At 43.1% G+C, this 15,486-nt stretch overlaps 1 protein-coding gene across 33 annotated transcripts in view; it reads left to right on the forward strand.

Moving 5' to 3' along the window:
* Window positions 1-15,486, forward strand: part of LOC118381495 (protocadherin gamma-C5-like) — a 121,079-nt gene that overhangs the window by 50,219 nt on the left and 55,374 nt on the right. Inside the window, exon 2 of one of the 33 annotated variants that reach the window (XM_052457287.1) lies at window positions 7,208-7,396. The exons of 28 other annotated variants lie outside the window; for them this stretch is intronic. In XM_052457287.1, coding sequence (XP_052313247.1) covers window positions 7,208-7,396 — 189 coding nt within the window. Of the gene's footprint in view, window positions 1-1,252; window positions 3,825-4,800; window positions 7,397-15,486 lie in introns of those variants that run through there. 4 more of the 33 variants (XM_052457276.1, XM_052457308.1, XM_052457295.1 and 1 more) reach the window with 4 other exon arrangements.

Genomic DNA, 15,486 nt, shown 5'->3' on the forward strand with positions numbered 1-15,486 from the left:
CCAAAATAAAGCAAAGCAGTGCGACAAAAACAACAACACAGAGTTACACATGGAGTAAACGTACAGTCAACAACACAATAGACAAATCAATGTACAGTATGTGCAAATGCAGAAGAGTAGTGAGGTAAGGCAATAAATAGGCCATGGAGGCGAAATAATTACAATTTAGCATTAACACTGGAGTGATAGATGTGCAGATGATGATGTGCAAGTAGAGATACTGGGGTGCAAAAGAGCAAGAGTGTAAGTAATAATATGGGAATGATCGTGACCACAAGTTTGTCAGATATTTCAATTTGGTCGCTGTGCTGGCGCATCAGACACGGCAACGTTTTTAAATTGACTGAATTTACGAGTTTCCACTGTTATAATGTGCTTTCCAAAACATACGGATTTTGGCCAGGATTTAATCCATTTCAAACAATTTTACTCAAGTATCTGATTCCCGGGCAGGATGCCATACCTGCGGACTTCTTTGATTACGTTGTAATGCAGGACACATGCTTACAATTACAACTTTGAAGTGCTTCGTTTGTCATTTTAAACGCAGGACACAGGTTTACCCTGTAACTCTCTGAAGTGTTCTGTCTCTGTAAAAAGACTGGCTTGGTCTAAGGCTGCTGCCATAAGACAACATGTTCGCCGTTTGTTGGATAGCAATTTGCAGCAGCACATTTTATTCTCCCACTAACGTTTGGTATGAGAGATAAAGTAAATGGGTTATTGCGTCGTCCCTGTTTCAGCACTGGACAGCGACCAGACATTGAGAATCTGGCAATGGAGTCTCCAGGATGTTCATTGTTGTGGGTGATTTTTTAAATATAAATGACCAAAGCCTTGATAATAAATAACTGTTTTCAATAATGTGATTTGAGAAGTTTTAAAATATAGCCCTAAATAATATAACATATTCTTACATCCTAAACTACCGTGACATTTTCATTTGTTTTCCTCAGTTGCTTCTGAATTAAGATAGATATAGTCTGGGGGTTAAATAAGACAACGGGAAAAAATACATCGACTGATTCAACATTGGTGACTTGTTCTATCTATAAACGTCACTGTTGGCAATATTTAACTATAGCACATTTTACAATAAGATATTGCATGAATCTTGCTCAATGTACTGTATATTCAGTTACTTTGTAGTGTTACTGCAGTTTTTGTAAAAATACTCAATGTGTCGCTGTTCACCTTCTCTGGCTGAATGCATGATTGTGTCCCCACCCAGCAGATTAACATATACAGGGAGGAGACTTGTTTCTGCAGTGGGGAAAAACGTCGCATTGACTGGAATCAACATATATCGTTGCTTGGACAGAATTTAGATTGTAACCTTGGATACATATTTTGTGGCATAACGAGTTTGGTAAATCACCATCTTAAGGATAGGAGTATCAAACGTTCCAACGTTGATGATGGTGGTCAAAATATTTTTGCTCTCTGCCGTCAAACTCTGCTCGGTTTTCTTTCTTGTTCTCCCTCACAACACGCATGGAGACATGAGCTATTCTTCACCCGAGGAAGCTAAGCGTGGATTTATCATTGGGAATATAGCCAAGGATCTCGGACTGGATGCGAAGAGATTATCTGATCGCAAAGCTCGGTTGGATATGGATGATAACAGTAAACGATATTGTGACATTGACCTCGCTGCGGGCAACCTTATTGTGACGGATAGAATAGATAGAGAGGAGCTGTGTGGTTCGAAGCTTACGTGTGCACTAAAATATGAACTTGTGGTTGAAAACCCTCTCGAGCTTCATCGAATCACTGTGCAAATTCAAGACGTAAACGACAACTCTCCTGAATTTCCTAATGAGCGCATGAATCTAGAAATTACAGAATCGGCTGATAAAGGTCGACGTTTTCCCTTAGACGAAGCGCATGATGCAGACATAGGTTTAAACGCAGTGCAAAGCTATATACTCGAGAGGAATGACTATTTTGTTTTGGCCGTTCATACAAATAGAGATGGTGGGAAATACAGTGAGTTAGTGTTAGAAAAAGAGCTGGATCGAGAAAAGCAAGAGGAGGTGACGTTGTTACTTACTGCTGTTGATGGTGGGACTCCGCAGAGATCTGGTACTGTAGTTATACACGTCACTGTGTTGGATGCTAACGATAATATCCCAGTATTTAGCCAGGACGTTTATAGAGTCAGTCTGACAGAAAATCCCCCTTTACATTCTGTAGTGGTAACTGTCAGCGCCACTGATGCAGATAAGGGTGCAAATGGGGAAGTGACGTATGACTTCAGAAGTATATCTGATAAAGCATCAACAATTTTTTCTATAGACAAAGGGACTGGTGTAATCAGAGTCGTTGGACCTGTGGACTTTGAGGAGAGGAAAGATTATGAAATGCGCGTCCAAGCCAAAGATGGGTCAGGTTTAGCTTCTAACACAAAAGTAATCATTGATATAACTGATATAAATGACAATGCACCATTAATATTGATCAAATCACTTCGCAATCCCATCCCTGAGAACGTGTTAGCTGGAACAGAGGTGGGCATCATCAATGTACAGGATAAAGATTCAGAGGGAAATAGACAGGTCCGCTGCTCCATTCAACAAAATGTTCCTTTCAAACTAAACCCCTCAATCAAAAACTACTATTCTTTGGTAACAACTAGTGAATTAGACCGTGAGATAATATCAGATTATAACATAACTATCACTGCCACTGACGAGGGGACTCCACCTTTATCCTCCTCAACAACGATTCATGTATCTGTATCAGACGTGAATGACAATCCTCCTGCGTTTGAAGAACAATCCTACAGTTCCTATGTGACTGAAAATAACAAGCCTGGCTCCTCTATGTGTTCTGTTACTGCCAGAGACCCAGACTGGAGACAGAACGGCACTGTGGTCTATTCTCTATTGAACAGTGATGTCAACGGTGTTCCGGTGTCCTCATTTTTATCCATTAACGGAGACACGGGGGTGATTCACGCAGTGAGAACATTTGATTATGAGCAGTTTAGGAGCTTTAAGGTCCATGTTGTAGCCAGAGACAATGGCTCTCCTCCACTCAGCAGTAACGTGACTGTGAGTGTCTTCATAACAGATGAGAATGATAACTCTCCCCAGATATTATACCCTGCTCCAGCAGGGAACTCCTTGATGACTGAGATGGTCCCCAAAGCTGCTCTGACGGGGTCCCTGGTTTCCAAGGTGATAGCTGTGGATGCCGACTCTGGACAAAACGCGTGGCTTTCATATCACATCGTGAAATCGACTGATCCGGGACTTTTCACTATTGGTCTCCACAGTGGAGAGATCCGGGCACATCGGGACATTTCTGAATCTGACAGAATGAAGCAGAACCTTGTTATATCAGTGAACGATAACGGACAGCCCTCTCTCTCTACAACCTGTGATGTATATTTACTAATATCAGACAACTTGGCTGAAGTTCCAGAACTGAAAGACATGACTTATGAAGATAGTTCCAAACTAACTTCCTATTTGATCATCGCACTGGTCTCTGTCTCCACCTTTTTTCTGACTTTCATTATTCTCATCCTGGCCGTGAGGTTCTGCCGCAGTAGAAAGCCTAGAATGTTGTTTGATGGAGCAGTCGCCATTCCCAGCGCGTATTTCCCTCCCAACTATGCAGAGGTGGATGCAGCTGGAACTCTGCGCAGTTCTTACAATTATGACGCATACCTGACAACGGGCTCACGCACTAGTGATTTCAAGTTTGTCAGATCTTACAATGACAGCACACTGCCTGCTGATGTTACACTGAAGAAACCAGTTGAGCCTTTTGGCGAAAGTATAATTACTCTGAACAATGCAGAAAATTGTGATGAGGTAAGATAACAAACAGTGTGCTGATATTATTTATCGAGTTGTCATATTTAAATGTGAGTTCGGTGTGCTCGGCGTAGCCTATTTATTTCGATACATGTCAATTGTTTTAGTTTGTTTACTTTGTGCCATCGTTGGTTTTGCTCCTCGCTCTTATAAGAACTATGTCCATGATAATCAGTGTCACACTCCTAAATAATTTCTGAACATAGTGAAACTTGAATGGGTAGCCAAAGGCTCTAAATATTTGCCAACAGTGGCTTTCTTTCATTCTTTTCTGTGGTGTCTACACAACTTTTAAGAGATCGTATGGCAGCCGTTCGCCCTTTCGAGGTCTTTGGTGTTTCAGCACCACTATTGTGGATAGCGATCACCATTCTACAGGCTTCTGCAATGGAATGACTAAAGCTATCTGTAGTTCAACTTTTTTTTCTGGTCTTGTGTTTTTCTAAGGCACATCATCATGGATTTTTACCGTTTAAAATCATTATTTCATTAGATGTGCATTTATTTTGCACATCATTCAAGGTGTAATGTAGTTTTTCTTTAAAAAAACAAACAGAATCTTATTGAGTTCTAAAACCAGAGCATACAGACGTTTATAAAACAATGATTCACTTAAGACCATACAGTGAATATAGATTTGATTTAGTATCACGTTTGTTTGCTTCAGCACCCTGCTGCTGTTTTTGGACATTTTCGTGATATTTACCAACTTCTCTAGAAATCTTCTATAGTCCAATAGCGGATCTAATGATAGGAGGCTACATCTCACTTTGATAGTTCACTATAATATAAAGCTTATGAAGTGTAGGCTATCGATTTTTTCTTCAATTGTCAAACATTGAGAAATGGGTTTCTAAGCTCCCTGCGTCTCAACTCCACACGTTGTTTGGGCCGTTTGTTGTTGTTGTTGTTGTCAGTAAATGCAGTGTTGAATGAAATACTCAGTGTGTCGCTGTATACCAACCTTGAACTAATATATGTATCTCTCCTCCCACAACTGTAATATTCAAAAGCAAGAAAACACCCAACTGCGTCACATAACATCGTAGGAGAATCTGGATGTATGCAATGCGTATTTTCTCTTCGTTTAGCTTAACCGTTTGAATAATTATCCATCACGAACAACTGGCCTATTCTGTGAATTATCTCTGTCTTCCAGGCATTTGTCGAAGATGGGACACAACGGTTTCTCGCTCTCAATACTCTGTGTGACACTGCTTTCTCTGTCCAAACTGCACCATAGCCATGGTGATATAAACTACTCTATTCCGGAGGAGCTGAAACGTGGATCTTTGATCGGAAATATAGCCAAGGATCTGGGGCTGGATGCTAAGAGAATGTCGGCTCGTGACGCTAGGTTAGACTTGGACGGCAGCAGTCGACGCTACTGTGATATCAACGCTAACTCGGCGGATTTGATTGTCGCTGAAACAATAGACAGAGAAGAGCTGTGCGGCCCAAGGGGTTCATGCGCTTTGAAATACGAGCTGGTGCTTGAAAATCCTTTAGAGTTGCACCGTGTTATTGTTCAAATCCAGGATATAAATGATAATTCACCTCGATTTCCAAGTGAACGCATACAATTAGAGATAGTAGAGTCGGCTGTGAAAGGGCAACGCTTTCCCTTAAACGAAGCCCATGACGCAGACATTGGATTAAATGCAGTTCAAAGCTATAGGCTGGAGAAGAATGACCATTTTGTTTTGGCTGTTCATACAAATAGAGACGGTGGGAAATATGGCGAGTTAGTTTTGGAGAAGGAATTAGATCGAGAACAACAGCAAGAGGTGACATTATTACTTACTGCGGTTGATGGTGGGACTCCGCAGAGATCTGGTACTGTAGTTATACACGTCACTGTGTTGGATGCTAATGATAATATTCCAGTGTTTAGTCAGGACGCCTATAAGGTCAGTCTACCAGAAAATTCTCCTTTGGATACCGTAGTAGCTACAGTTAGTGCCAAGGATCCTGACGAGGGACACAATGGGGAAGTGAGCTACGATTTCAGTCGAATATCTGATAAAGCAGCGAGGCTATTTTCCGTTGAAAAGAAGACTGGACAAATTAAAGTCATTGGACCAATAGATTTTGAAGCAGAAACATATTATGAAATGCGTATCCAGGCGCAAGACGGATCAGGGTTGGTTTCCAACACAAAAGTAATTGTCGAAATCACAGATGTAAATGACAATGTACCTGTGATATTCCTAAAATCTTTAAAAAATCCCATCCCTGAGAACGTGTTAACTGGCACAGAGGTGGGCATCATCAATGTACAGGATAAAGACTCGGAGGGAAATAAACAGGTCCACGTCTCCATTCAACAAAATGTTCCTTTCAAACTAAACCCCTCAATCAAAAACTACTATTCTCTGGTAACAACTAGTGAACTAGACCGAGAGATAATATCAGATTATAACATAACTATTACTGCCACTGACGAGGGGTCTCCACCTTTATCCTCCTCAAAAACAATTCATTTATCTGTGTCAGACGTGAATGACAACCCACCAGTGTTTGAAGAACAATCCTATAGCACCTATGTGACTGAAAATAACACGCCTGGCTCATCTATGTGTTCAGTTACTGCCAGAGACCCAGACTGGAGACAGAACGGCACAGTGGTCTATTCTCTATTGCCCAGTGAGATGAATGGTGTTCTGGTGTCCTCATTTCTATCCATTAACGGAGACACGGGGGTGATCCACGCAGTGAGAGCATTTGATTATGAGCAGTTCAGGAACTTCAAAGTCCACGTTGTAGCCAGAGACAATGGCTCTCCTCCACTCAGCAGTAACGTGACAGTGAATGTCTTCATAACAGATGAGAATGATAACTCTCCCCAGATATTATACCCTGCTCCAGCAGGGAACTCCTTGATGACTGAGATGGTCCCCAAAGCTGCTCTGGCGGGGTCCCTGGTTTCCAAGGTGATAGCTGTGGATGCTGACTCTGGACAAAATGCGTGGCTTTCATATCAGATCTTGAAATCGACTGATCTGGGACTTTTCACTGTTGGTCTCCACAGTGGAGAGATCAGGGCCCAGCGGGACATTTCTGAATCTGACAATATGAAGCAGAACCTTGTTATATCAGTGAAAGATAACGGACAGCCCTCTCTCTCTACAACCTGTGATGTATATTTACTCATATCAGATAACTTGGCTGAAGTTCCAGAACTGAAAGACATGACTTATGAAGATCGTTCCAAACTAACTTCCTATTTGATCATTGCACTGGTCTCTGTCTCCACCTTTTTCCTGACTTTCATTATTCTCATTCTGGCCGTGAGGTTCTGCCGCAGTCGAAAGCCTAGAATGTTGTTTGATGGAGCAGTCGCCATTCCCAGCGCGTATTTCCCTCCCAACTATGCAGAGGTGGATGGAGCTGGAACTCTGCGCAGTTCTTATAACTATGATGCATACCTGACAACGGGCTCACGCACCAGTGACTTCAAGTTTGTCAGATCTTACAATGACAGCATCCTGTCTTCTGATTTAACACTAAGGAAGAGCCCAGATGAAACCAGTGAAGCTATTGAGAGTGGATCAAAATATTCAACTATGGTAATGTAACATTTTTCAAATTAAAAGTGTCGTTCTGAGGTCGAGCAGTGGTGGGATGAGGGAGAGAAGACGTTTATATTTGTTTGGTCTGCTTGCTTACTGTGTGTGATGATCCGTACTAGAACTCCTTCATCCCAGCCCTTTGGCTGGTGGTGGTGGAGGGGAGGTCAAAGTTCACTGAAAATAGAATAGAAATATATTTAATTCCCCTTGACTTTGGCTGTTTGCTTCATTTGACCACTGAAGCACACCTGGGTTAGTCATCCTGGAATTCCATCTCACCTGTTTTCACACTTACCTTGTATTGAAGAGGTTCAAGACTCATTCTGGAGATGGACATAATTCATTCATATTTAGATTGTTTTAACCATTGTTGAATGCATATCAGGCAGGAGTAATTGTCAAACGTCTGCCTGAGTATTTGTTCTGCCGTAAAAACATAAGAAACTTTATCAAGTAAGCTAAATGTGGAATACATCTTTAATATCTAACTGTGAATGCCAGTTATTTTTCAGGACATTTCTATTGTCTTTGACAACCAAGGGCAAGCTTATCTACTCTGGTCTCCAGCCTAGATTCGAAAATGGCAATTTGAAGGTCACCCTAGGGTCATAATGGCACCATTCAAGTACATAATGAAGAATGTTCCAGCCAAGAAATGCTATTTGTCACTCAAAACCAGCCTCTGTGTAAAGTGAGCACAGAGAAAGTGACACTAGTGGCACAAGCCTACAGCTTTTAGGCCCATGGAGAGAATGAACGAGAGTATGAATACATGCATTGTGTTACTTCATAGCAGCTTTATTACCATCAGTAGAGATGTAGCTGCTTTAAGTGTTCGGAAAGTGGAGATGTCCATAAAATGCTTAACACCATTCTGCTATGGGTCATTCTTCTTGTAAGCGTGTGAAATTAAACGCAATGTTATGTTTTTAACACTTTCCTTTCATTTGTTTCTTGTTTTTTCACGCTCTCCCATTACTTGGGCTCTGAAGGTAAGATATGTTTTTTTCTTCCTCTCTACTTGTAGACACAGACACAAATGAAGGTCTCCCACGGTATTGGTTGGCTCGTACAGTCACAAGGGTTGACATGTAGGCCTACACGATGTGGCTGACAGATACACTACTTCAGACACTTTACACTGGCTTACGTCATTCAACAATGCACGTAGATGCTAAGTCTAGTGTTCTCGGTGCTGCCAGGTCTCACAGTCTCACGTCAGAACTAGACGTTCATCCATGTTTCTCAAACGTCAGTGCTGACTTGTATCACGGTTGATCTGGCTGGGTATTCAGTCATTTTCAGGTTGATTGAATGCATGCCTTACTGGGTAACTCTTTTCATGATTAACTGTCTGTCAGCGGTTCCCTCTCTTTCTTCAACATTGACCATTGTCCATTGACCATCTCAAGCACACTGCTGACACAGTGTTATTACTGGGTCGTATATTACTAACACACCTTACCATTTGCACACATCTTAGCAGTACATCACATTCCTCGCCATAAACACACAAAACATTGTATTGAGGAGACAGCCCAGTAGTGGCTCACAAAGCAAAATCACTCACAAAGTGTACTGCCCGCTGAACTTCACACAGCTCAGCACTACAGACAAACATGCTCACACACACTGCAGCGAGACTACTCTGCTCAGCACTGGCACACAATTCTAAAGTAGGTCAGGAGAATTATGTATGTAGCTCCTCAGCCCTCCGTATCTGCTCAAAGATATCTCTTATTCATTTCATTCTTCTTCATCTGAACGGAAGGCCTATCTCTTTCTGTGTGTATAACTATATAACCCATTGGTCTATGATATATAACAATGTATATCATCTATATTTTATATACAAAACTGGTAATGGAATTTCAGTTGTGATATTGGAAGAGGTGCATCATGTCTGCCATGATTGTGATTGTGATTGTGATGTATAGATAAGCATCTCTAGGTATCAATGTCCTTGGGACTTAAAGGAATGGAGAGGGGCATAGCTGTGGGGTGTTGGGTGTGTAACTCTGCATGACTTAAAGGAATGGAGAGGGGCATAGCTGTGGGGTGTTGGGTGTGTAACTCTGCAGGACTTAAAGGAATGGAGAGGGGCATAGCTGTGGGGTGTTGGGTGTGTAACTCTGCAGGACTTAAAGGAATGGAGAGGGGCATAGCTGTGGGGTGTTGGGTGTGTAACTCTGCAGGACTTAAAGGAATGGAGAGGGGCATAGCTGTGGGGTGTTGGGTGTGTAACTCTGCAAGACTTAAAGGAATGGAGAGGGGCATGGCTGTGGGGTGTTGGGTGTGTAACTCTGCAAGACTTAAAGGAATGGAGAGGGGCATAGCTGTGGGGTGTTGGGGTGCTCTGCAGGACTTAAAGGAATGGAGAGGGGCATGGCTGTGGGGTGTTGGGTGTGTAACTCTGCAGGACTTAAAGGAATGGAGAGGGGCATAGCTGTGGGGTGTTGGGTGTGTAACTCTGCAGGACCTAAAGGAATGGAGAGGGGCAGCTGTGGGGTGTGGGTGTGTAACTCTGCAGGACCTAAAGGAATGAGGGGCATAGCTGTGGGGTGTTGGGTGTGTAACTCTGCAGGACCTAAAGGAATGGAGAGGGGCATGGCTGTGGGGTGTTGGGTGTGTAACTCTGCAAGACTTAAAGGAATGGAGAGGGGCATAGCTGTGGGGTGTTGGGTGTGTAACTCTGCAGGACTTAAAGGAATGGAGAGGGGCATGGCTGTGGGGTGTTGGGTGTGTAACTCTGCAGGACCTAAAGGAATGGAGAGGGGCATAGCTGTGGGGTGTTGGGTGTGTAACTCTGCAGGACCTAAAGGAATGGAGAGGGGCATAGCTGTGGGGTGTTGGGTGTGTAACTCTGCAGGACCTAAAGGAATGGAGAGGGGCATGGCTGTGGGGTGTTGGGTGTGTAACTCTGCAGGACCTAAAGGAATGGAGAGGGGCATAGCTGTGGGGTGTTGGGTGTGTAACTCTGCAGGACCTAAAGGAATGGAGAGGGGCATGGCTGTGGGGTGTTGGTGTGTAACTCTGCAGGACTTAAAGGAATGGAGAGGGGCATGGCTGTGGGGTGTTGGGTGTGTAACTCTGCAGGACTTAAAGGAATGGAGAGGGGCATAGCTGTGGGGTGTTGGGTGTGTAACTCTGCAGGACTTAAAGGAATGGAGAGGGGCATAGCTGTGGGGTGTTGGGTGTGTAACTCTGCAGGACTTAAAGGAATGGAGAGGGGCATAGCTGTGGGGTGTTGGGTGTGTAACTCTGCAGGACTTAAAGGAATGGAGAGGGGCATAGCTGTGGGGTGTTGGGTGTGTAACTCTGCAGGACTTAAAGGAATGGAGAGGGGCATAGCTGTGGGGTGTTGGGTGTGTAACTCTGCAGGACTTAAAGGAATGGAGAGGGGCATAGCTGTGGGGTTGGGTGTGTAACTCTGCAGGACTTAAAGGAATGGAGAGGGGCATGGCTGTGGGTGGGTGTGTAACTCTGCAGGACCTAAAGGAATGGAGAGGGGCATAGCTGTGGGGTGTTGGGTGTGTAACTCTGCAGGACCTAAAGGAATGGAGAGGGGCATAGCTGTGGGGTGTTGGGTGTGTAACTCTGCAGGACTTAAAGGAATGGAGAGGGGCATAGCTGTGGGGTGTTGGGTGTGTAACTCTGCAGGACTTAAAGGAATGGAGAGGGGCATAGCTGTGGGGTGTTGGGTGTGTAACTCTGCAGGACTTAAAGGAATGGAGAGGGGCATGGCTGTGGGGTGTTGGGTGTGTAACTCTGCAGCAGGATGTTTGTAGATTTTTTGGGGCACATGTGGAGCTTGTGTTTTGGATATAGGGCTTCATGCTTCACTGCTTTGACACACTGTCTTACTCATCATGTGATGACCTTTGACCTTGGTCTGTGGGAGGAGTCCTGTTGGCCTCTCAGTTTCACCCCCAGTTACATGGAAATAAAGGGGATGAAATGGTGGATAAAACATTACCTACAGCTGTTCTGGTTTTTGAGACTTGGGGTAAATATTTTTGTAATGTGATTATGCAGTCAGGGTTAAGCACATGTTGCCATATCGATTTGCTGGTGATCATCTTTTTATCATTTGTATTTGGTGACACAGTTGCAGCATGCAACATTTTCATTATGAAATAGTTTTTGTATTTCATGGCCTAAAAGAAGATCTAGTTTAGTTGGTTTGATAGTCTGCCTTTCAATTTGCAACTGGTGTTCTCCATGGTGCTGAAATACCAAATGTGCTACATTCAAGGAGCTGTTTGTGTCTTTGGCTTTTACGGAGTCATTGTAAGTGCTCCAAAAACATTATTATTATTTTTTTTTGGCAGACAGTATTGTGACAAGTGTTTGCTGACAACAGAAAAAGATACATGAATCAGGTCAAGTATTCAAAATGACACTAGTGACAATTGGCCAATTGTTGATACTGATCTCGACTAATCTATAATTGTTTTGCTTGTGATATTAATTCTGATATTAATAGTAAGTCTCCCTCTAATATAATGTTTTACTGTAGTATTTCTTCACCCACACCCCGTGTCCATAACCTTTTTAGAGCTGTCATCACAATAATATTCAACCTGCTGATGTGGTTATATAATGCACCAGTCTTTGTTTAGCTCTGGGTGTAGCAGTACCAACATGATGTCAGTCTGTGCTCTGGACTCTGGGTGCTGCTGTTGAACAGGAAGACGAGTTATAAGCCACAAATGCTGTGAATCTCCCATCTGAGTAATTCATACGAGCCAAAAACAACAGTTGGCGCAGATTTCTAGAATCAAACTCAAATAAAAAACGACACAGATTATTTAAAAGGACTACGGTGGGAGTTGTGCATGATATATTTAGCTTTTTTCTCAATGTTTAAGAGCAGGCAATATTGAACGCCATAATGGTATGGACGATTGGCCTCCCGAGTGGTGCAGCGGTCTAAGGCACTGCATCTCAGTGCTAGAGGCGTCACTACAGACCCTGGTTCGATTCCAGGCTGTATCACAACCGGACGTTATTGGGAGTCCCATAGGGCGGTGCACAATTGGCCCAGCGTTGTCCGGGTTAGGGTTTGTCCGGGGTAGGCCAAAGTTGTAAATAAGAATTTGTTCTTAAATGACTTGCCTAGTTAAATAAATATAAAATAGCTAATTGTGTGTGTGGCCTCTTTAAGTGATAATGTCCGAGAAGCTGGTGTTTGGAGGACAAGATATAGCCCCGACACAAATGTAGGGTTGCTACCATGGCCGGCTGTTCATTCTATCGGTTCAGTTGCTAGAGACGTGACCCAGTCGTCCAGGCTTTTTGTTCTATATCTATGGACTCGACCCAGTCGATCGTTCTAAATGTTCAATTGCCATACTGGCTAGCAACGTTCTTATCCCTTGCTTGCAAGCTAGCCAACTACGGCTAACATACAGTCACGTGAAACAATGCAGCCATAATAACAACAAAGTAGCTGCATGTTTTCTAATGATATTTATTTAGGACATCCATAACAATGAACTAATGAAGCGTCATTTCACCTGGCATTGAAAATGTGCTAGCCAACAACACAGCTAACACAATCACTTCAAATAGAAGCTGGAAATACTGCAAACTAGTTGCACTTTGTTTCGTTGTCCCTTTTTTAAAATGGATATTTCTTTGTATATAATCCATACAAATGATGCTGATTCAGGATTTTGACTGGCTGAGAAAAGCTGCCTGTCTGTCTCATCCCGACTCCCGACACGTTCATTACTATGTGAAAGCTGGAGATCGAATGTCATTATTGAAACAATGCTACAAATGTCGGAGAGACAGACAGCAATGTTTATACAAATCTCTGCTGTTGAAAACCAAATGCTAGTCTAAAAGAAATGAGATAATGTCTCCATGCTTTTTATAGTAGATATCAAGTTTATAAATGGCCTGGCTGGGTTTATGAGAAAGTGGATTGCGCAGTCAGATGGAACAGAGTAAATAGGCATTTTAAAGTCATAGATTTAGCCAGTGGTAAGTTATGGAATAGACACGGGCTGGAATGTGGTTTTAAACAATCAAGATTAGACCCACCCGTTATATAATTAATCAAAAAGCCCCGAGGGGCTGTGGTATATGGCCAATATACCACAGCTAAGGGCTGTTCTTAGGCACAACGCAGCGCAGAGTGCCTGGATACAGCCCTTAGCGGTGGTACATTGGCCATATATCCCAAACCCCTGAGATAACTTATTGCTATTACAAACTGGTTACCAACATAATTAGAGCTGTAAAATAAATGTTTTGTCAACCCGTGGTTTGCGGTCTGATATACCACGGCTGTCACCCAATCATCATTCAGGATTCGAACCACCCAGTTTATAATAGAAAACAACTCCCCAGGTGTGTCAAAAAGTCGGGTCTCGCTAAAGATGAAGACTGGGGTCAGAACGCCAGGGTCTCCTATTACTTGGAAGACTCGCAGGTGGAAGGAAATTACATCTCATCTTTGATAAGTGGGTGATAGTGTGAAGATTTTAAGGGTAATGTTAAAAAGGGCTTACAATGGGGTGAGCAGGTTCCTATGAGCCAAGGTTGCCAAGAGCCACAGATTTCTCCTTCGTTTTCTTAAAAGGTTCCATGTGCCGCAGGAAGACATGGTGAGCATTTCCACCCCACCCTGGAGTATGCCGCTCCTGTTTGGCACAGCTCACTAACCCAGGCCCAGTCTGATGACCTGGATCTATTCCGAAGAGAGCATGCTGCACCGTCCTGGGTAGATAGTCCAGTTGTACAGAGGCACTTCAGACCCTGTCCCTACCCTGGCTTCATTAAAGACGGCCTCAAATCATCACTATCTTCACAGTCAGACTCCTAAAATCTAAATTCAAAGACTAGCTACTCACTGATCGAATCACGGCGACAGTTAGGAATACCCGTAGCCAAAACGAACTGACTTTACCAAAGTCTAGAACTGAACGGTACATAATGTCACAAATCATATATTTATTCACATTGATTAGTGAGTCGCTTTAGATAGCAGGACACTATTGCTATCTTTTTTATTTTTTTGTACTCTTTTTTTATAAATGTATGTTTGTTGCTGTTGTACATTAATGTGAGTTCATAGGCACGGAGATCGACTCTGTCACTCGAGAAGGCTTTTGTGGCACAGTCGATGGCGAGCTGGGCTTGGCGCTAGAATATTGAGGGTTCGAGCCATGCTCCCTGCTTATTTCATTACATTGGTGTCAGAAGTGATCGGACCTCGCATCCACGACCGTGCGTGTGCTTGGCGGGTGAGCGCGTTCCTGTAAGACGGAAGACGGCGTCTTGTGAGGTCTAGCTCGAGGACGCGCTCTTTGAATGGAAGGAGCTGTGTAGCGACCGTGGTTTATAGGCTTAACCAGTAGGTTGAGGGTTCGAGCCGCGTCACCTGCCTGTTTTATTGCAATATGTTTAATGCTCATGGAGTTCCGTTGGTATTGACTGCTATATGAGTGTAATAAATAAAACCTGAAATAAAAATAAGATAACGATTAATTCTGAAAAATGCATTATGTATGCAGTGGGATCGTTTGCTTATGAACCAATCAAAACTTTTGAATTTCATGTCAAAGCGCAAGACGGAGGCTCTCCTCCACTTTAATGTAACGTAACTTTGAAGTGAATAATTAATAAAGATTAGAACGACAACGGTCCTCAGGTGCTCTACCCAGTAACGACTAGTAGATCTCTGGTGGCTGAAATGGTGCGTCGTTGAGCAGATATGGGTTATCTTGTCTCTAAAGTGGTGGCTGTTGACGTGGACTCTGGACAGAATGCATGGCTCTAATATAAACTGCGAGTGGGATGCAGAATGCGTTAGACAGGGCGCTGTTTGAAGTGGGTCTACAAAATGGAGAAATAAGAACTATACGGCATGTTATTGATAAAGATGCCGTGAAACACAAGCTCGCTGTTGTAGTGGAGGACAACGGACAGCCATCTCGATCAGCTATAGTCAACGTGATCGTGGTGGTTTCGGACAGCTTCCTGAAGTGCTTTCATAATTCACTGACTTTATAAGCAAGACAAGGACTACAACGATAAACTGACTGTTTATCTAGTTTTGGCCTTGGCAGTTGTGT

Source organism: Oncorhynchus keta, chromosome 11 (genome assembly GCF_023373465.1).
Source record: "Oncorhynchus keta strain PuntledgeMale-10-30-2019 chromosome 11, Oket_V2, whole genome shotgun sequence".
NCBI classification, from domain to species: domain Eukaryota; kingdom Metazoa; phylum Chordata; class Actinopteri; order Salmoniformes; family Salmonidae; genus Oncorhynchus; species Oncorhynchus keta.